The sequence below is a fragment of the Myotis myotis genome, unplaced genomic scaffold (genome assembly GCF_014108235.1).
Source record: "Myotis myotis isolate mMyoMyo1 unplaced genomic scaffold, mMyoMyo1.p scaffold_m19_p_19, whole genome shotgun sequence".
Taxonomy (NCBI): Eukaryota; Metazoa; Chordata; class Mammalia; order Chiroptera; family Vespertilionidae; genus Myotis; species Myotis myotis.
In genome coordinates, this window is record NW_023416323.1 from 42,141,649 (window position 1) to 42,158,985 (window position 17,337).

Below are 17,337 nucleotides of genomic sequence, written 5' to 3' on the forward strand. Positions count from 1 at the left end.
TTGTCTGGGACGTGGGGCTTTCAGTGCCAAGACCAGGAGGGTGCCCCGCACACCGGGGCCATCGGCCACTCCGGGGTCTCCATGCGACCGGCCGGTGCTCCGTGGCCACAGGCGGCTCCTGGCCACGGTCTGGTCGGCGCACCTGCCTATCACCCCCTTTGCCTTCCAGGCACACCTGCCAGGCGGAGGCTGAGCTCCCGGATCACAGGAGGGGACGGACAGACAGGCACAGGGGCCTCACCCAGATCCCGCGCTCGGCCCGCGGGGGCCCGCATACCAGCAGGAGACCAGGAGGGAGCCAGGGCAGCCCCGGGACAGGAGGCGGGGCAGGAAGGGCCCTTAGGGGGGGAAACCGGCAGCGAGGGGAGGCGAGGGGCAGGCGGGGGGTGGGAGAAAGGCCCCCAAAAGCTAACGGGGGTGGGGGTGCGGTGCAGGGCGGGATAGAAAAACACTAAAATGTGCGGGTGGCCGGTGGCCAGCGGCCAGCGAAGAGGTCAGAGTGACAGGGAGAAGGGGGGGGGGCGGGGAGGAGCGGCCTGGAGAGCTCAGACCTGGGCGCCGAGGGGGTTCAGGGCAACTCGCTACCATGACAGTTCGTCCGGCTCCCTGCCTCCTGGGTCCTCCCACTGAACGGCCCCCATTTCCCACGTTAGAGGCAGAACCGGGCCCCCCGTGTCCCGCGTTAGAGGCAGACAGCTGGCCCCCCGTGCCCAGCGTCAGGGGCAGAACCGGCTGCGCCCCCCCCACCCCCGCGCCCGTCCCGCCGCCGCCGCGACCCGCCGGGCCCACCTGTGCAGCGGCGGCAGGTCCTGCGCGTCGCTGGCCGGGTCGGGCGTGTTGGGGATGACGCCCAGGATGGTGCTCTGCAGCGACGTGCCCTTGAGCAGGCGGCTGCGCACCAGCTGCAGGTTGCGGGCCGAGTCCACGCTCGTGCGCATGGTGGAGCCGGGCAGCAGCACGCCCTCGTGCGTGAGCAGCAGCGGCAGGCGGCTGGGGATCTGGATGGGGCTGCCCGACGACATGGCGGCGGCGTCCGACTGAGCTGCGCTCACCGCTGTGCGCCGCCCGCGCGGCCGCCCCGACCTCCGAGCCGCCGGCGCGCCGGCACTTCCGGTCCAGCGCGACGGGCCGCCCCCGGGCTCAAACGCCGCCGCTTCGCGCTGCCCCCTGGCGGAGCCGCGCGGTAAGGCGCGCGCCGTAATGACGCGAAAAGACATGCAGGGCTCCCGCGCGCCCGGGCCTGCTCAGCACCTCAACTTTCCCTGGGACTCGCTCACACAGCGACCCCCACCCCCCGCGCTGTGTCGGGAAGGAAGATGGGGAAAACTACAGCTGCTTGGCATGCTTCTCACCTGCAGTGCGGACCAGCTCAGGTGTGCAAACGCGGGGCAAGGACATGGCAGAGAGGTCCCCACCCTCCGCCCGGCTTCCCCCAGGGGCTCACAGCATCCGTTCAGTGACAGCCACGGAGTTAGCGCGGCCGCCTGACCTACAGGCCGGACCTGAAAGTTGCCCGTTTCCTCCCTCATGTCCCTTTTTTCTGCTCCGGATCCGGCTTTCCCGTTAGTTGTGATGACTCCTCCATTATTACAGTTTGTTTGTTTGTTTTTTAAAGCCTGGTGCTTTCGGTGTTTCGATGCCTTGTTTTATGGAATGCCCCGCAATCCATCAGTGGACAAGGCTGCCGCTGTCATGGACCTGACCGTCTAGTGGGGTGGGACCCATATGCTCGGCCATGGCATGCTCAGCCCCAGGTGAAGGACGGAGGACAGACAGACAAGAGAAGAAAGCTGGGTCTGGGTGGGACGCTGCTCCCGATGGAGAGACAGCGCCACGGGCTACAAGCCGTGTCTTTATTTTATAGCAGATGCCACGGGGCAAAGTCAGGGCGTGGTCAAGATGTTTACAACGTTCTGGAGGGTTTCGACCCTACTCAGTTACATGCACCTGAACTCTATCGAGCCCACATCACTCAGGCACGTGGGGCCACGCGTTCGGACCACAGGTTCAAGCTCACAACTACAGCTGTTGGCTATGATTGTGCTGGGAGGGCTCTGCCCTCCAAGCTGGGATTTGCACGTGGCCACGAGAGGACTGTGCCCTCTCCTCAGTCCGAGGCTCGAACCTGTCCAAACACTGTGGCCGCTCCCCACAACAGGGGTGTGGACGGGGAGCGGAAAGTCCTTCCGAGGGTCAGAGGAGGCCCTGCGCTTGAACCGAGCTTCGCACTGCCAGGGGTCAGGGGTGGGGGCGGGAAGGGCACGACGCCAGGCAGGAGAAGCAACGCTTGCAAAGACCCTGTGGCTGGGATGCCGGTGGGATGTCTGGGGACCAGCTCCTGGATCTTGCTGAGCTACTCGGTCCCAAGGAGCTGGGAGGTCAGCGGGGTCAGGCTAGAGAGGGCCAGGACGCAGCCCCTCGTTTCCAATGGCAGGATCACATCGCCTGGCTTACGTTCTCAAAAGCTGCTGTGTGAGGAATGGCGTCGAAGGGCTGGAGAGGAGAGCAGGAGGTCAGTGAGGAGGTGGGGTGTGAGCTGAGGGAGACCCGAGGGAGTCTCGAGAAGGGGCCAGCTGTGCCAGACGCCGGCAGGAGAGCGCGGGGGGTTCGCCTTCAGTGAAGAGCCCGCGATGGCCCCAGAAGCTATTGAAACCAGCAGGAGGAAGAAGTTAACCAGCGGGGAATGGGCGGCCTGGACGGAGACGGAAGAGAAAGGGCTGATGTCAGCCGCCTTTGGGGCCTGGCAGGCGGCTTGGCCCCACTGCCCCCGGCACCTTCCCTGCCCTCCGTGCGCCTCTGGCTTGGACACTGGCCACCGTTTGCCTTGCTCCAGGGCCCCCTCCAGTTCCCAGGCCGTTTCACCATCTGCAAATAGCCCGGGTCTGAACCAAGTTCACCGCCATGACGCTGGCCCCCCGGCGATGGCTGGAGCAGCCAGGTGGCCTGATTCCCAGGCAAGTCCTGGTCCCACCCAGCAGCAGGGATGGCCTCGCCACTAATCACAGTGGATAAACGGGCAGCGGACCCCTGGTTCTCTCTCATCGTTGATGTTTCTATCGCTCCCTCTCGCTTCCTCTCTCTGAAATCAACAAAAGCATATATATATAAAGAAGTCAGTGCAGGAATGCTAATAACGCAGGTGAAATTGACACGTGCGTGGTGCCCACAGCCCCGACGCTGTGAAGAGACAGAAAAATGAGGAAGCATTCTCTCAATATCTGCAAACTGTTCCGCACAGGTACTCGGGAAATGGGCAATGAGTGAAGGTCCGACCAGCCTCCCCTTTGCCGCTCTGTCTCCTCTTCCCCGTCAGCACGGAGCAGGCTGTCAGGCCACATTCCTCCCTCTCTGCTGCCAGGAGAGGTCGGCGCCCCGTGCAGCCCGGTGCCAGCGCGCATGACTTGCGATCTGGAACTTGCTGACTCCACGCTCCCCACCCCCGCGCCCTCCGCCGGGAGCTTTGCGTAATGAGTAAACGGAAGAGCGGTACACGCGGGCCTCCCCAGGGCCTCTCTCTACGGAATCACGCCAATTTTCAATACGTTTTTATTGATTGCAGAGAGGAAGGGGGAGTGAGAGAGAGAGACACATCCACGATGAGAGAGGATCATGGGCCGGCTGCCTCCTGCACGGCCCACACTGGGGATGGAGCCCACAACCTGGGCCTGTGCCCTGGCCGGGAATCAGACCGTGACCTCCTGGGTCATAGGTCGACGCTGAACCACTGAGTCGCCCACTTTCTCTTTCCGTTCCTTCAGAAAGACTCCTCGTTACCATCCCTCTCCTACCCCAGGCAGCGGCTGCTCTGGGAGTGAGTGAGTCACACATTCAGAAAGGCGAAAGCAAAAGGCATATGAAATACACTTGGTGACCCAAGGCCCTAAGTGAGTGGTTCTCAACCTTGGCTGCACATGAGAATCACCTGGGAATCTTTTTAAAATCCTGATTTCCGGGCCTCATCCTCCGGGAATTCTGTTTCTTTGTTATGGGGTGGGGCCACAACATTAGTAACCAAGAAACAGAATTTCCGGAGGATGAGGCCCAGAAATCAGGATTTTAAAAAGATTCCCAGGTGATTCTCATGTGCAGCCAAGGTTGAGAACCACTGCCCTAGGTCCTGCCCAGACCCACTGCCAGAGTCTGAAAACCAGGCGTCAGAAAATGGCAACATGGTGTGCCTTCCCTTGTTTACTTAGCGAGCACCTGGCTGCCCTCCTAGTCCCAGGCCCCAGGCCCAGGGACTCGACAGTGAGCAAAGCAGGCGGGTCCCTGGCCTCCGTTTAGTGCCGGGAAATGAACGCGGAACAAACAGTGATCGACAGTTGAACAGTGAATCAAATTAAACAGTGAACAATTGACAAACAGTGAACAAACAGTGAATGTACAATTACAAACTGGGATAAGAGAAGAAGCATGATTTGTTTTTTCACAATCCTCCTTTGAGGATTTTTTAAAATTTATTTTATTTATCATTATTATTAAAAAAATATTTGTATTAATTTCAGAGAGGAAGGGAGAGGGAGAGAGAGATCAATGATGAGAGAGAATCATGGGTCGAGCCTGCGACCCGGGCCTGTGCCCTGACCGGGAATCGATCCGGCGACCTTTCGGTGCACAGGACGATGCCCAATCACCTGAGCCACCGGGCAGGGCAGAAGAGGCGTAGTTCTGTGGGCAGACTTGGTATATGAAAGGAGACTGGCCTGGCCCACGGGGGTGGGGTGGGGAGTGGGGAGTTGGAGAAGGGTTTCCCCAGATGAAGTCGGGCTGGGGCAGTGAAGGACGTGAAAAAGTAGGGAGCCTAGCCCGATTGGCATGACTCAGTGGGTGAGCATCAGCCTATGAGCCAGGAGGTCACAGTTCAACCCGCGCATGTGCCCTGACGGGGAATTGAACTGTTTCATAGGTCGATCCCCAGTAGGGGGCGTGCAAGAGGCAGCTGAGCCATGATTCTCTCTCATCATTGATGTTTCTATCTCCCTCTCCCTCCCTTCCTCTCTGAAATCAATATAAACCTATTTTAAAAAATAAAAATAGGGAGCCAAGTCCATCCCAGGTAGAGGGAAGAGCAGGGCCCAACCCCGTGCCCGGCCCCGCATGCTCCCTGCAGGGGGCCGGCCTCCTCTCCTGCCCGCGTGGGGCTGAGTCTAAGCCGCTCCTGCCTGTTGCTTTTTCAGTCTCTGGTTTTGGAAAACGAAGGATCTGCAGGACAACTGAAAATGCCCAGGAGGAAGATATGCTGGGTCCCCAGCTCTTCCGGCGGCGGCGTCGTGAATCTCGGCTTTGATGTGGGTGACGGCATGGTCTCGGGACTTAGCTACGTGAGTCCATCTCCTTCGCATCAAGGCCCCAGGGAGCTGCAGGGGAGGGTCTTCCCCATGGTCACCAATTATTAGCTCAAGGAATGCTGTCCCATATTTATTCAACCTTGACTTTTGCAAATGCACCTCACGCTTCTGTAATTAGATGAATCATAACCCTTGGTCATGACACGCCTTCGTGGCTCATGCATGTGCATGAATTCTCTATTACCTATTCATCTATGTATGCACTTAAAATAACACTAGAGGCCCAGTGCACGGATTCATGCACCAGTGGGGTCCCTTGGCCTGGCCTACGCCCTCTCGCTATCCTGGACCCCCTGGGGGATGTCAGAGAGTCGGCTTCAGCCCGATCCCCGCACGCGAGGCAGAGGGACCCTACCGGTGCATGAATCTATGCACCGGGCCTCTAGTCGGCATATAAGGTCTTTGGTTAATCTCTTCCTGCTCTCCCCCTCCCCACTTCCCTCTGAGATTCATCAGTCTGTTCCATGTTTCCATGCCTGTGGTTTCCACTCCTGCGTTGAGCATCTGCCCCCTGGTGGTCAGTGTGCGTCATCGCTGCCGGTCGAACGGTTGCTTAGGCTTTTATATAGAGACTAAGTGCCTCTGGACCCATCGCTAACACACCAGCTTGGCCCCTGACAATCACACTCAGCTGTTGGTCTCCTCGCCCTGAAGGCACCACGATGTGGAACCTTTTCCCCGTGGATCCTCTCATTTGTTTGTTGACTTATTTACACTGAGATGTAATGGACCGAATGTTAGTCTCAGGTGCACAGCATACCACTTGGTATTTGTATACGTTGTGAAATGATCACCACACTAGGTCTGGGGAACATCCGTCACCACACAGAGCAACGCCTTTCTTTTCCTTACGATGAGACGTTTTAAGATCTCCTCTCGCAGTAACGATCAAACATATAACCCAGCGTGACTGAGCGCAGTCGCCAAGCTGTGGCTGCCGCCCCAGCACCCCTTTACTTTGTAACTGGAAGTTTGTACCTTTTGACCTTCACCCATTTGCCCGTCCACCCACCCACCTTGCCTCCGGCAACCACCCATCTCTTTTCTGTGTCTATGAGTTCCCTTTTCTTTTTTAAAAGATTCCACATGTTGCCCTGGTTGGTTTGCTCAGTGGCTAGAGCGTCAGCCCTCAGACCAAAGGGTCACGAGTTCAAATCCCGGTCAAGGGCATGTACCCGGGTTCCAAGTTCATCCCCACCCCTATCCGGGCCCCAGCGAGAGGCAACCCATTGATGTGTCTCTCTCACATCGATGTTTCTCTCTCTCTCTTCCCCTCCTCCCTCCCTGCTGCTCTCTAAAGGTCAATGGGGAATATCCTGGGGTGAGGATAGGAAAAGGTCCCACATGCCAGTGAGGACGGGGGTACTTGTCTTTCTCTGTCTGACTCCAGAGCCGCGAGGAAGCTGATGTGGAAGGATCCGTCCTCCTTGGGCCTAACGCCCGCTCCGGTGGCATTTATGGGTCTGAAACGGACGCTCTTTCGTTTTTTCTTTCCCAAGAGAACATACACCCCTGAAGACGGTTACCCACAAATTCAGGAGCCTGAGCCGCCTGGGAGCGGAGCGGCCCCGCCTCGGGGGAAGCATGACACCTGGAAGATGCTGCTGCCCTTCCGCCGCAAGCCCGAGTGAGTCCTGCCGGGGCGGAGGGCGGAACCCACCCGGCACCAAGGGCAACGAAGGGCAGCTTCACCGTGGACACCTCCGTGCTGTTTCCCACAGAACGGACAGGCCGCACTGCTTTTCTTTATTCTAAATATATTGTTATTGATTTCAGAGAGGAAGGGAGAGGGAAAGAGAGAGAGAGACATCCATGATGAGAGAGAATCATGGACCGGCTGCCTCCTGCACGCCCCACCCTGGGGATGGAGCCGGCAACCCGGGCCTGTGCCCTGACCGGGAATCGGACCCTGACCTCCTGGTTCACAGGCTGATGCTTAACCCCTGAGCCCCGCCGGCCCGGCTCTTTCCTTTCTTTTAAAATTGCTCCCCTATTCATAGGCGCTGCTGTTGTTTCTGACGTTTGACTATCACACAGGTAACAGTCGCGAACGCACACACGTAGCAGTGCCTCTGGCTGACGGTGCTGTGGTTTGGCATAGCCGTGACTCATCATCTCAAAATCCTGCCCCGCCCCGCGTCTCCCCTCCCGCGCCCGCGTGCCCGCGTGACCACCTTGCCTGTGACTTCCAGGTTCCCGTCCCCTCAGCCCCTGGATGACGCCGGCCTGTTCTCCTACCTGACGGTGTCGTGGCTGAGCCCCCTCATGATGCAAGGCCTCCGGAAGCGCTTGGATGAGAACACCATCCCCCCGCTGTCAGCGCAGGACGCCTCCACCCGCAGTGCCCACAGGTACCGTCATGCTGGGCAAGCCGCGGGGCCGGTTAAGACCAGGTCTTGGTGGGGGGGATGGTGACCAGAGATGCTCAGAGAAGGGAAGGTTGGTCCCTCCTCAGACAACCAAGGACTGCGGGCTCTTCCTCTGTAGCAAGAGGCTGACCTCTAGTCTGAAAGCACTTTTTTATTTTTTAAATATTGTCTTATTGATTTCAGGGGTGGGGGGGAGGGAGAGGGAGAGAGAGAGAAGCATCAATGATGGGAAAGAATCATGGATCGGCTGCCTCCTGCATGTTACCTACTGTGGATCCAGCCTGAAATCTGGGCATGTTCCCTGACTGGGGATTCGAACCATGACCTCCTACTTCATAAACTGACACTCAACCACCGAGCCACACTATACACCAAGGCTGTGGGTTCCACCCCTGTCAGAGCACGTACAAGAATCAACCAACGAATGCATAAATAAGCGAAACACACATCAATGTTTCTCTCTCTCCCCCTTCCTTCCTCTTTCTAAAAATAAATATAAAAATAGAATAAATAAATATATATAACATAGTAGAAGCCCAGTGCATGAAATTCGTGCACTGGGGGGGCGGGGGTGTCCCTCAGCCCAGCCTGTACCCTCTCCAATCTGGGACCCCTCAGGGGATGTCTGACTGCCGGTTTAGGCCCGATCCCCGTCAGACATCCCTCTCACAATCCGGGACTGCTGGCTCCCAACTGCTTGCCTGCCTGCCTGCCTGCCTGATTGTCCCTAACCGCTTCTGCCTGCCAGCCTGATCACCCCCTAATCACTCCCCTGCCAGCTTGATCGATGCCTAACTGCTCCCCTGCCGGCCGGGTCACCCCCGACTGCCCTTCCCTGTCAGCCTGGTTGCTCCCAACTACTCTCCTCTGCAGGCCTGGTCCCCCCAACTGCCTCCCCTGCTGGCAATCTTGTGGTGGTCATCTTGTGACCACATGGGGGTGGCCATCTTGTGCAAGGGGGTGACGGTCAATTTGCACATTACCTTTTTATTATATAGGATGGACTTATTTGTACCTTGATTTGGCAAGCTAACTATAAACATGTATTTTTGAAATAATTAGAGAGATTTGAATACAAACTGGATATGCCATATCATTAAGAAATTTTTGTTACTATGTTAATAACTTGTTTATAACTATAGCTATTATTAATAACTATTGTTTTTATGGTTACTGTGGTGTTTTTCTAAAGGCTTATCTAGGAGAGATACACCCTAAAGCATTGAGAGATGAGATGATATGTCTGGGATTTGCTTTAAATAGAGAAAAAAAGAGAAAAAGTGAAGGGAGGAGAGATGAAACAGACGTGGGTGGTCCTCGAACCTGGGGAATGCGTGTTTGGGGGCGATGCCTACACTGCTCACTTCCTTATGTTTGAAAATTTCTGTAATGAAGCTGCTACAGGACCTGGGACGTCGGGGTGACACGTGCGAAGAGATTTCACGTGGCCGTTTTCCTCTTTCCCAGGCTCCGCCTGCTTTGGGAAGAAGAAGTCTCGAGGCATGGGTTGGAAAAGGCCTCCGTGTTCCGCGTGATGCTGAGGTTCCAGAGAACGAGGACCATTACGGACGCGATCCTGGGCGCCTGCTTCGCCATCCTGAGTGTGCTGGGGCCGGTGAGTGGGGCATGGTGGGAGTTGGGCGTGGCAGGAGGTGGGGCATGGTGGGAGTTGGGCGTGACAGGAGGTGGGGCATGGTGGGAGTTGGGCGTGGCAGGAGGTGGGGCATGGTGGGAGGTGGGGCATGGTGGGAGGTGGGCGTGGCAGGAGGTGGGGCATGGTGGGAGGTGGGCGTGGCAGGAGGTGGGGCATGGTGGGAGTTGGGCGTGGCAGGAGGTGGGGCATGGTGGGAGTTGGGCGTGGCAGGAGGTGGGGCATGGTGGGAGTTGGGCGTGGCAGGAGGTGGGGCATGGTGGGAGTTGGGCGTGGCAGGAGGTGGGGCATGGTGGGAGTTGGGCGTGGCAGGAGGTGGGGCATGGTGGGAGGTGGGCGTGGCAGGAGGTGGGGCATGGTGGGAGGTGGGCGTGGCAGGAGGTGGGGCATGGTGGGAGGTGGGCGTGGCAGGAGGTGGGGCATGGTGGGAGTTGGGCGTGGCAGGAGGTGGGGCATGGTGGGAGTTGGGCGTGGCAGGAGGTGGGGCATGGTGGGAGGTGGGCGTGGCAGGATGTGGGGTGTGGCCAGAGGTGGGCATGGGAGCTGTGGGGGAATGGGTACCAGTCCCCACAGGATGTATTGTCTCCCCACTGCTGCTCTGAACAGGACCCGCTTTGGGGGCAGGGGAGCTAATAATAAGTGTGAGTTGCGCAGCCAGGGCTTGGGTTCCAACCTCGCGGCCGGTGCCCCTGGGCAATGTGTCCACTGTCTCTGTGCCGGTTCGCAGTGAGCCCATGGCGCCTCGGTGGGACCGGCAGGCCTGAGCGAGCCCGGCTCCCGCGCTTGTTGCAGGCGCTGATTATCCCCAGGATCCTGGAATATTCCCGGGAGCAGTCCGGGGGCGTCGGGTACGCCGTGGGGCTGTGCCTCGCCCTGTTTGCCGTCGAGTGCCTCAAGTCCCTGAGCATGTGCGCGTGCTGGGTCGTCAGCCAGCGCACGGGCATCCGCTTCCGTGCAGCCGCCGCCTCCCTGGCCTTCCAGAAGCTGCTGCAGTTTAAGTCGCTGACGCACATCACCACTGGCGAGGTCAGTGCCGGGGCGGCCGGCCAGCGCTGCCCGGGGCCAGGGGAGGGAGAGGGAATGATTCCCAGGGGGGTGATGGCCATCAGCAGCCTCGCTGGGGTCCCCGGGCAGGTCAGCACTGAGCCGGGAGAGAGGGTCCCTCCATTGCTCCGCTGCAGTTACTGAGCCTGCTCTGGGGCGGCCTGCTTGGGCCCCCGGGGACGCCTGCCAGGGAGGAGGGTGTGGGAGGACTTCATGGCCCAGGGACGCCCCCAGGGAAGAGCAATCCCGAGGGCTCCCTGGGTGCCCACTCCCCTCGGTGACAGGGGGGGGGGCCTGGTCTTGCTCCCCTGGCCACATAAGGACACACAGACACTGACAGGGATGGGAGGGGCTGTGACAATGTGTGGCCCGTAGTCGTGGGGGACACTGGGATTTTATATATTTAACTAGAGACCCAGTGCATGAAATTTCCCTCAGCCGGGCCTGCACTCTCTTGCAGTCCGGGACCCCTCGGGGGATGTCCACCTGCCAGCTTAGGCCCGCTCCCGGCTGGTAGTGGGACATCCCTCTCGCAGTCCGGGACCTCTCACTCATCACCACCTGCCTGCAGTGGAGGCGGAAGAGGCTTGCACCACCACCACGGTGCTCGCCTGCCCTGAGACCAGCTTCTGGCTGAGTGGTGCTCCCACGGGGGGAGCGCACCGACCACCAGGAGGCAGCTCCTACATTGAACGTCTGCCCCCTGGTGGTCAGTGTGTGTCATAGCGACCAGTCGTTTTGCTGTTCGGTCAATTTGCATATTAAGGTTTTATTCTATAGGATTCCAATCTCCCTGCTTTCCTGTGGCTTGAGGAACATGGATGACTTTTTTTTTTTTTTAAGGAAGTCTTTTTCCTAAAAAATGAATTTTTATTGATTTCAGAGCAAAAGGGAAAGGGAGAGAGAGAGAGAAACATCAGTGATGAGAGAGAATCATGGACCGGCTGCCTCCTGCACACCCCACACTGGGGATGGAGCCCACAGCCCAGGCCTGTGTCCTGACCGGGAAGCGGACCCTGACCTCCTGGGTCCTGGGTAGACACCACCCCGAGCTACGCCGGCCGGGCTCACGGTGACTTTTTTGTTGAGGGCCACTGAGAGTGACGGGAAGGCGGCTCTGCTTTGGCCCCTTATCATCAAGCCACCCGCTCGGGACCTGGCCTCAGCCCCTCTCCAGCCTCCTCCAGCCCGAGATGGCCTCCCGCGCCCGCCTGGCCAGATGGCCTCCAGCCCTCAAATGCACCGGCCCACACCAGTCCCCACCACGCACACTTCTGGCTGCCCCCTCCTTCGAGCCCCCTCCAAAGACACGGACCTTCTCCCGGCCGGCGTGGCTCTGTGGTTGAGAGTCGACCTATGAACCAGGAGGTCACGGTTCAATGCTCAGCGAGGGCACAGGCCCGCATTACTGGCTGGATCCCCAGTAGGGGGCGCGCAGGAGGCAGCCGATCCAGGACTCTCTCATCATTGTTGTTTCTCTCTCTCTCTCCCTCTCCCACCCTCCCTGAAATCAATGACAATATTAAGAAAAGAGACAGGCCCGGGGCAACTGGAGAGGTGACCCCGAGCCTCGGGCTCGCTGTCTTCCAGGCCATCAGCTTCTTCACCAGCGACACCAACTACCTGTTTGAAGGCGTGTACTACGGCCCCCTCATCTTCCTGAGCTGCTCGTCGCTGCTGACCTGCAGCGTCGCCTCCTACCTCACGCTCGGACCCACCGCGCTGATCGGCACGCTCTTCTACCTCCTGATCTTACTGCTGATGGTGAGGCTGGCCGTTCCCCCGCGCGCCCGGGCTCCGTCATGGGGGTACCTCCGACCGGACACGTGGCCTCTCGGGGTTGTGGGGGGAGGGGGCACATTGGCTGCTTAAGTTGCAGGTGAAAACAAATTGGGCAAAACAGGAAGCGGTGCTTGGATGACACGTGCTCTGAGTCATGCAAACGGAGGGGTCTCCTCCCTCGGTCCCCGGAAAGGGGCCTGCGACTGTTAGAGGGTTGGGTTCCCAAAGGCAGAGCAGTCGGACTCTGCTGTGTCAGCCACAGCCTGGCTTGGCCCCAGGAGAGAAGGGCCCCCAGGAAGGACAGCGGGGACCGAGAGGCAGGGACCTAGAGGGGGCACCTCTGAAAGCCTTCAGCAGGGACCTAGCGCTTGGTCTCATGGGCCGCCCGGTGCAATTAACCAGCGATTCGTCCGCATCTGGTGTTTCCCATGGGAACCCTCGCCTGTCGCCTCTGACCGCCTCTCCCCGCGCCCCCCCCGCCCCCCCTCCGGCTGCAGGCGCTCCTGACCCTCATGTTTGTGAAGAGACAGAAGCAAACCTCTGAGGTCAGCGACCAGCGCATCCGGGTGACCAGTGAATTCCTCACCTGCATTAAGCTGATTAAAATGTACACGTGGGAGAAGCCATTCGCACACATAATTAAAGGTACAGAGCAACTGCTTCCTGCTCAGAGCCTATGGCTGTCCCGGTGGGCCACGCCACCCACCTTCTGGGCATTTCCTTCGTGCTCCGCGGGTTGTTCTGTGTTCCGTGGAGGATGTTCCCGTGGCTGACCATGGATTGTTCTGTGCGGAATGTTCTTGTGGCAGATCACGGATTGTTCTGTGTTCTGTGCAGAATGTTCCCGTGGCCGACCATGGATTGTTCTGTGTTCCATGGAGGATATTCCCGTGGCTGACCACGGGTTGTTCTGTGTTCCATGAAGGATGTTCCCGTGGCCGACCATGGATTGTTCTGTGTTCCATGGAAGCTGTTCCCGTGGCTGACCATGGGTTGTTTTGTGTTCCGTGGAGGATTTTCCCATGGCCGACCATGGATTGTTTGTGGAGAATGTTCCCGTGGCCAACCATGGATTGTTCTGTGTTCTGTGGAGAATGTTCCTGTGGCCAACCACAGATTGTTCTGTGTTCTGTGGAGGATGTTCCCGTGGCCGACCACGGACTGTCTGTGGAGGATGTTCCCGTGGCCAACCACGGATTGTTCTGTGTTCTGTGGAGGATGTTCCTGTGGCTGAACACAGATTGTCTGTGGAGGGTGTTCCCGTGGCCGACCACGGATTGTTCTGTGTTCTGTGGAGGATGTTCCTGTGGCTGAACACAGATTGTCTGTGGAGGGTGTTCCCGTGGCCGACCACGGATTGTTCTGTGTTCTGTGGAGGGTGTTCCCGTGGCTGACCACGGACTGTCTGTGGAGGATGTTCCTGTGGCCAACCACGGATTGTTCTGTGTTCTGTGGAGGATGTTCCCGTGGCTGACCACGGACTGTCTGTGGAGGATGTTCCTGTGGCCAACCACGGATTGTTCTGTGTTCTGTGGAGGGTGTTCCCGTGGCTGACCACGGACTGTCTGTGGAGGATGTTCCTGTGGCCAACCACGGATTGTTCTGTGTTCTGTGGAGGGTGTTCCCGTGGCTGACCACGGACTGTCTGTGGAGGATGTTCCTGTGGCCAACCACGGATTGTTCTGTGTTCTGTGGAGGGTGTTCCCGTGGCTGACCACGGACTGTCTGTGGAGGATGTTCCTGTGGCTGACTTCGGTGGGCTTCTCATTTATTCCCCAGACCTGAGAAGGAAGGAAAGGAAGCTGATGGAGAAGAATGGGTTTGTCCAGAGCCTGGGCACGGTGCTGTTGTTTGTGGCCCCCACCGTGGCCACCTTGGTGATGTTCCTCACGCACGTTGGCCTCCAGCTGGAGCTCACAGCTTCCCTGGTACGTGTCTGCGTGTTTTGTTTTTCCCTCTGAACGGACAGGAATTTTTCTCATTTGTCCTTTTCCAACGTGTGCCCCTCAAAGACTTCAATGGTTTGCAAGTAGGTACTAGGATTGGATTTTGGTTTTCCTTCCATGTCGACCCCTGTGAGGAACAGACATCCCTGTGGCCACAGCTGTGGGAGGGAGGGGTGACCATCGTCTGGGGGCTTAGGGAGCTGGAATGTGTCATTCACACCCCAGTGATTGGGAACCCTAAATGGATGCATTTCTCTGTGACCAAAATAGAGCCCCCCCAATACACTTTTAAATAACAGGCATGGTTCCTTCTGTCTTTCCCGTTGGGGCCTGACCCTGGCCCTGGGATGGAGCATGGATCCGTCTTTGAGGAGAGGAGGGCAGGGCCTGATCTTGGAGACGTGGGCTCACAGCGGGGGAGGCCGAGGCTGTGGCCAAAGCAGGAGGGCATCATGGGGGTTTGTAGCCAAGGGCTCACCCGTGCTCCACGCAGCAGTCTCCTCTGCCTGGCCCAGGCCTTGAGGTCACACAGTGCTGACAGCAGGCAGAGTCAGGCCAAAGCATGCCGGCTGGTTGGAGTTTATCATATACTATGTGTATGTGTATGTGTATGTGTATGTGTATGTGTATGTGTATGTCTATGTGTATGTCTATGTGTATGTGTATGTCTGTGTATGTGTATGTCTATGTGTATGTGTATGTATATGTATGTGTATGTGTATGTCTATGTGTATGTGTATGTGTATGTCTATGTCTATGTGTATGTGTATGTCTAATGTCTAATGTCTAATGTCTATGTCAGATCATATATACCAGGGGTCCTCAAACTACGGCCCGCGGGCCACATGCAAATACAAATATTGTATTTGTTCCCGTTTTGTGTTTTTACTTCAAAATAAGATATGTGCAGTGTGCATAGGAATTTGTTCATAGTTTTTTTTTAAACTATAGTCCGGCCCTCCAATGGTCTGAGGGATAGTGAACTGGCCCCCTGTTTAAACAGTTTGAGGACCCCTGATATATACACTTTAATCCTTACGTGAGGATATTTTTCCCCATTGATTTTTTTAAAGAGAGATTGGAAGGGCGGAGGAAGAGAGAGAGAGAGAGAGAGAAAGAGAGAGAGCGAGAAAGAGAGAAACATTGACATGAGAGACACATGGACTGCTTGCCTCCCACACGCACCCTGGCCAGGGCACAGGGAGCACACTGGCAACCCGGGCGCCTGTAGGAGCTCGTAAGCCGGGACCCCGGGACCCCAGAGGCCGAAGGTGGGCTGCTGGCAGCCGGGACGTGCTCTCGGGGGGAGTGAGGTGGGAGCCAGGCGATGCGGAGGGAGATTTTTCAGTAACAGAAAGAACATCTCAGGCAAAGGAGAAGGAAGATGACCACAGCAGCCATACAACCGTGCGGCACCTGACAGCACAAAGCCGCCGTGTCCCGGTGCTCCCGAAGGCCCTCCATGTAGGCCGGCTGGCACGGTGCCCCTGGGGACCCTGAGCCTGGGCGGGGGCTGGCCTGCCCACAGCGAGAGCTCCCCGTTGGCTAGGCGACGAGAGGGACCCGGCCTCCAGACTCAGGGACTCTCATAAGAGCGGCTCTTTTTCACCGGTTTCTCTGGTCTCCCCCAAACCAGCTGGGCCACTGCCCAAGGATGGACCTGCTGGGGGAAGCTGCACGGTCCGGCGCTGTGGCTCGAGGCTCAGGGATGGGGGCTCCCGGGATGGGGGCGGGGGGTCGGGCTGCCACCCTCACCACCTCTTCTCGTCCCCACCAGGCCTTCACGGTCCTGGCCATCTGGAACACCATGCGGCTGTCGGTGTTCTTCATTCCCTTCTCGGTCAAAGGCCTCACGGAGTCCAAGTCTGCGGCAGAGAGGCTCAAGGTCAGCGGTCAGGGCGGGCTGCCCGGCGCTTGGCAGTGGGCGTCACCCGCCTCCAGCCCCGGGCGTTCCTCCTGAGCGCGGGATAGTGGCTCCGGGGCGCGGACAGTGGGTCCCGGGTGTGGGTGGGGGAGCCTGGAGGGCGTGGAGCGTGAGATGGGGAAGGACCCATGGGCAGGTACAGACAGGGTATGGCTCTGGGGGTGGGGCTCATGGCTGCTCATCATGTTACTAAAAATAACTCAGCTCACAAACTAAAGGGCCGTGCAGTTCCCGATGACGACGATGGTGTCCCTTGGCCCTGACGTTGTTATTCATCCGGTGAAACAGGCCTGCGGCCCATGTTTTTAAATAATGAAGAAACAGACTTCCTCTCATTTCTTTTGAAAATAGCTTTTTAATTTAATTTTATTTTTATTTTTAAAATATATTTTATTGATTTTTTTACAAAGAGGAAGGTAGAGAGGTAGAGAGTTAGAAACATCGATGAGAGAGAAACATCGATCAGCTGCCTCCTGCACACTCCCACTGGGGATGTGCCCGCAACCCAGGTACATGCCCTTGACCAGAATCGAACCTGGGACCCTTCAGTCCGCAGGCCGACGCTCTATCCACTGAGCCAAACCGGCTTCGGCTTATTTTATTTTAGTAAAATGCTAGGTGCTCATTGTAAAAAGTCGAGGCGCCACCGACAGGCGCAGGAATAACAATGACTCCGCATCCGCTGCCTGGACAGAAACCACGTCCAGACCAGTTCCCACCCAGCCCTCACCCTGAGCGGGTCTCCGGGGACCCGCTGCGGAGGGATGCACTTCCCACCCCCCCTTTAGTGCTGAAGGTCACGTCGTTTAACGCCTGAAGTTTACACACAGGGCGCTGTGGACGCAGAGCCAAGGGACTGAGGAGTAGATGGCGCCACACGGCACCTCCCACACGGTGGTACCTGGGCAGACTTTGACCCTCTTTTTGTTCTTTTAATGCCGAGTCATATAGATGTCAGAGGCATTTCTTTTCTTAATTTCAGAAAGAGAGAGAGAGAGATAAAAATACCAATGACGAGAGAGAATCATGAACCGGCTGCCTCCTGCATGCCCCACACTGGGGATCGAGCCCGCAACCCGGGCAGGTGCCCCGACCGCAAACCGAACCGTGACCTCCTGGTTCATGGGTCGGCGTTCAACCACTGAGCCACACCGGCCGGGCAGACCTCTTGACCTTTACAAGTTATAAATGAAACAGAAAAACCACACGTCGGTACTATGACTCAACAGCTGCTGTCACTGACGATGAGGCTGGCATAGGTCAGGCTGTCGTC

The 17,337-nt window shown here is 57.8% G+C and overlaps 2 protein-coding genes across 4 annotated transcripts in view; one reads left to right on the plus strand and one right to left on the minus strand.

Annotated features, from left to right (window-relative positions):
- LONP2 (lon peptidase 2, peroxisomal) overlaps positions 1-1,115 on the minus strand; it is a 40,399-nt gene extending 39,284 nt beyond the window's left edge. Inside the window, exon 1 of one of the 2 annotated variants that reach the window (XM_036346430.1) lies at positions 790-1,115. In XM_036346430.1, the coding sequence (XP_036202323.1) occupies positions 790-1,022 (233 nt within the window). In that variant the 5' untranslated portion in view covers positions 1,023-1,115. The remainder of the gene's footprint in view (positions 1-789) is intronic. The other variant, XM_036346429.1, reaches the window with a different exon arrangement.
- ABCC11 (ATP binding cassette subfamily C member 11) overlaps positions 1-17,337 on the plus strand; it is a 42,157-nt gene that overhangs the window by 2,503 nt on the left and 22,317 nt on the right. For both annotated transcript variants that reach the window (XM_036346425.1, XM_036346427.1), the window contains exons 2-10: positions 5,178-5,321; positions 6,848-6,975; positions 7,541-7,699; positions 9,185-9,332; positions 10,161-10,394; positions 12,003-12,176; positions 12,692-12,839; positions 13,974-14,122; positions 15,918-16,025. In XM_036346425.1, coding sequence (XP_036202318.1) covers positions 5,220-5,321; positions 6,848-6,975; positions 7,541-7,699; positions 9,185-9,332; positions 10,161-10,394; positions 12,003-12,176; positions 12,692-12,839; positions 13,974-14,122; positions 15,918-16,025 — 1,350 coding nt within the window. In that variant the 5' untranslated portion in view covers positions 5,178-5,219. The remainder of the gene's footprint in view (positions 1-5,177; positions 5,322-6,847; positions 6,976-7,540; positions 7,700-9,184; positions 9,333-10,160; positions 10,395-12,002; positions 12,177-12,691; positions 12,840-13,973; positions 14,123-15,917; positions 16,026-17,337) is intronic.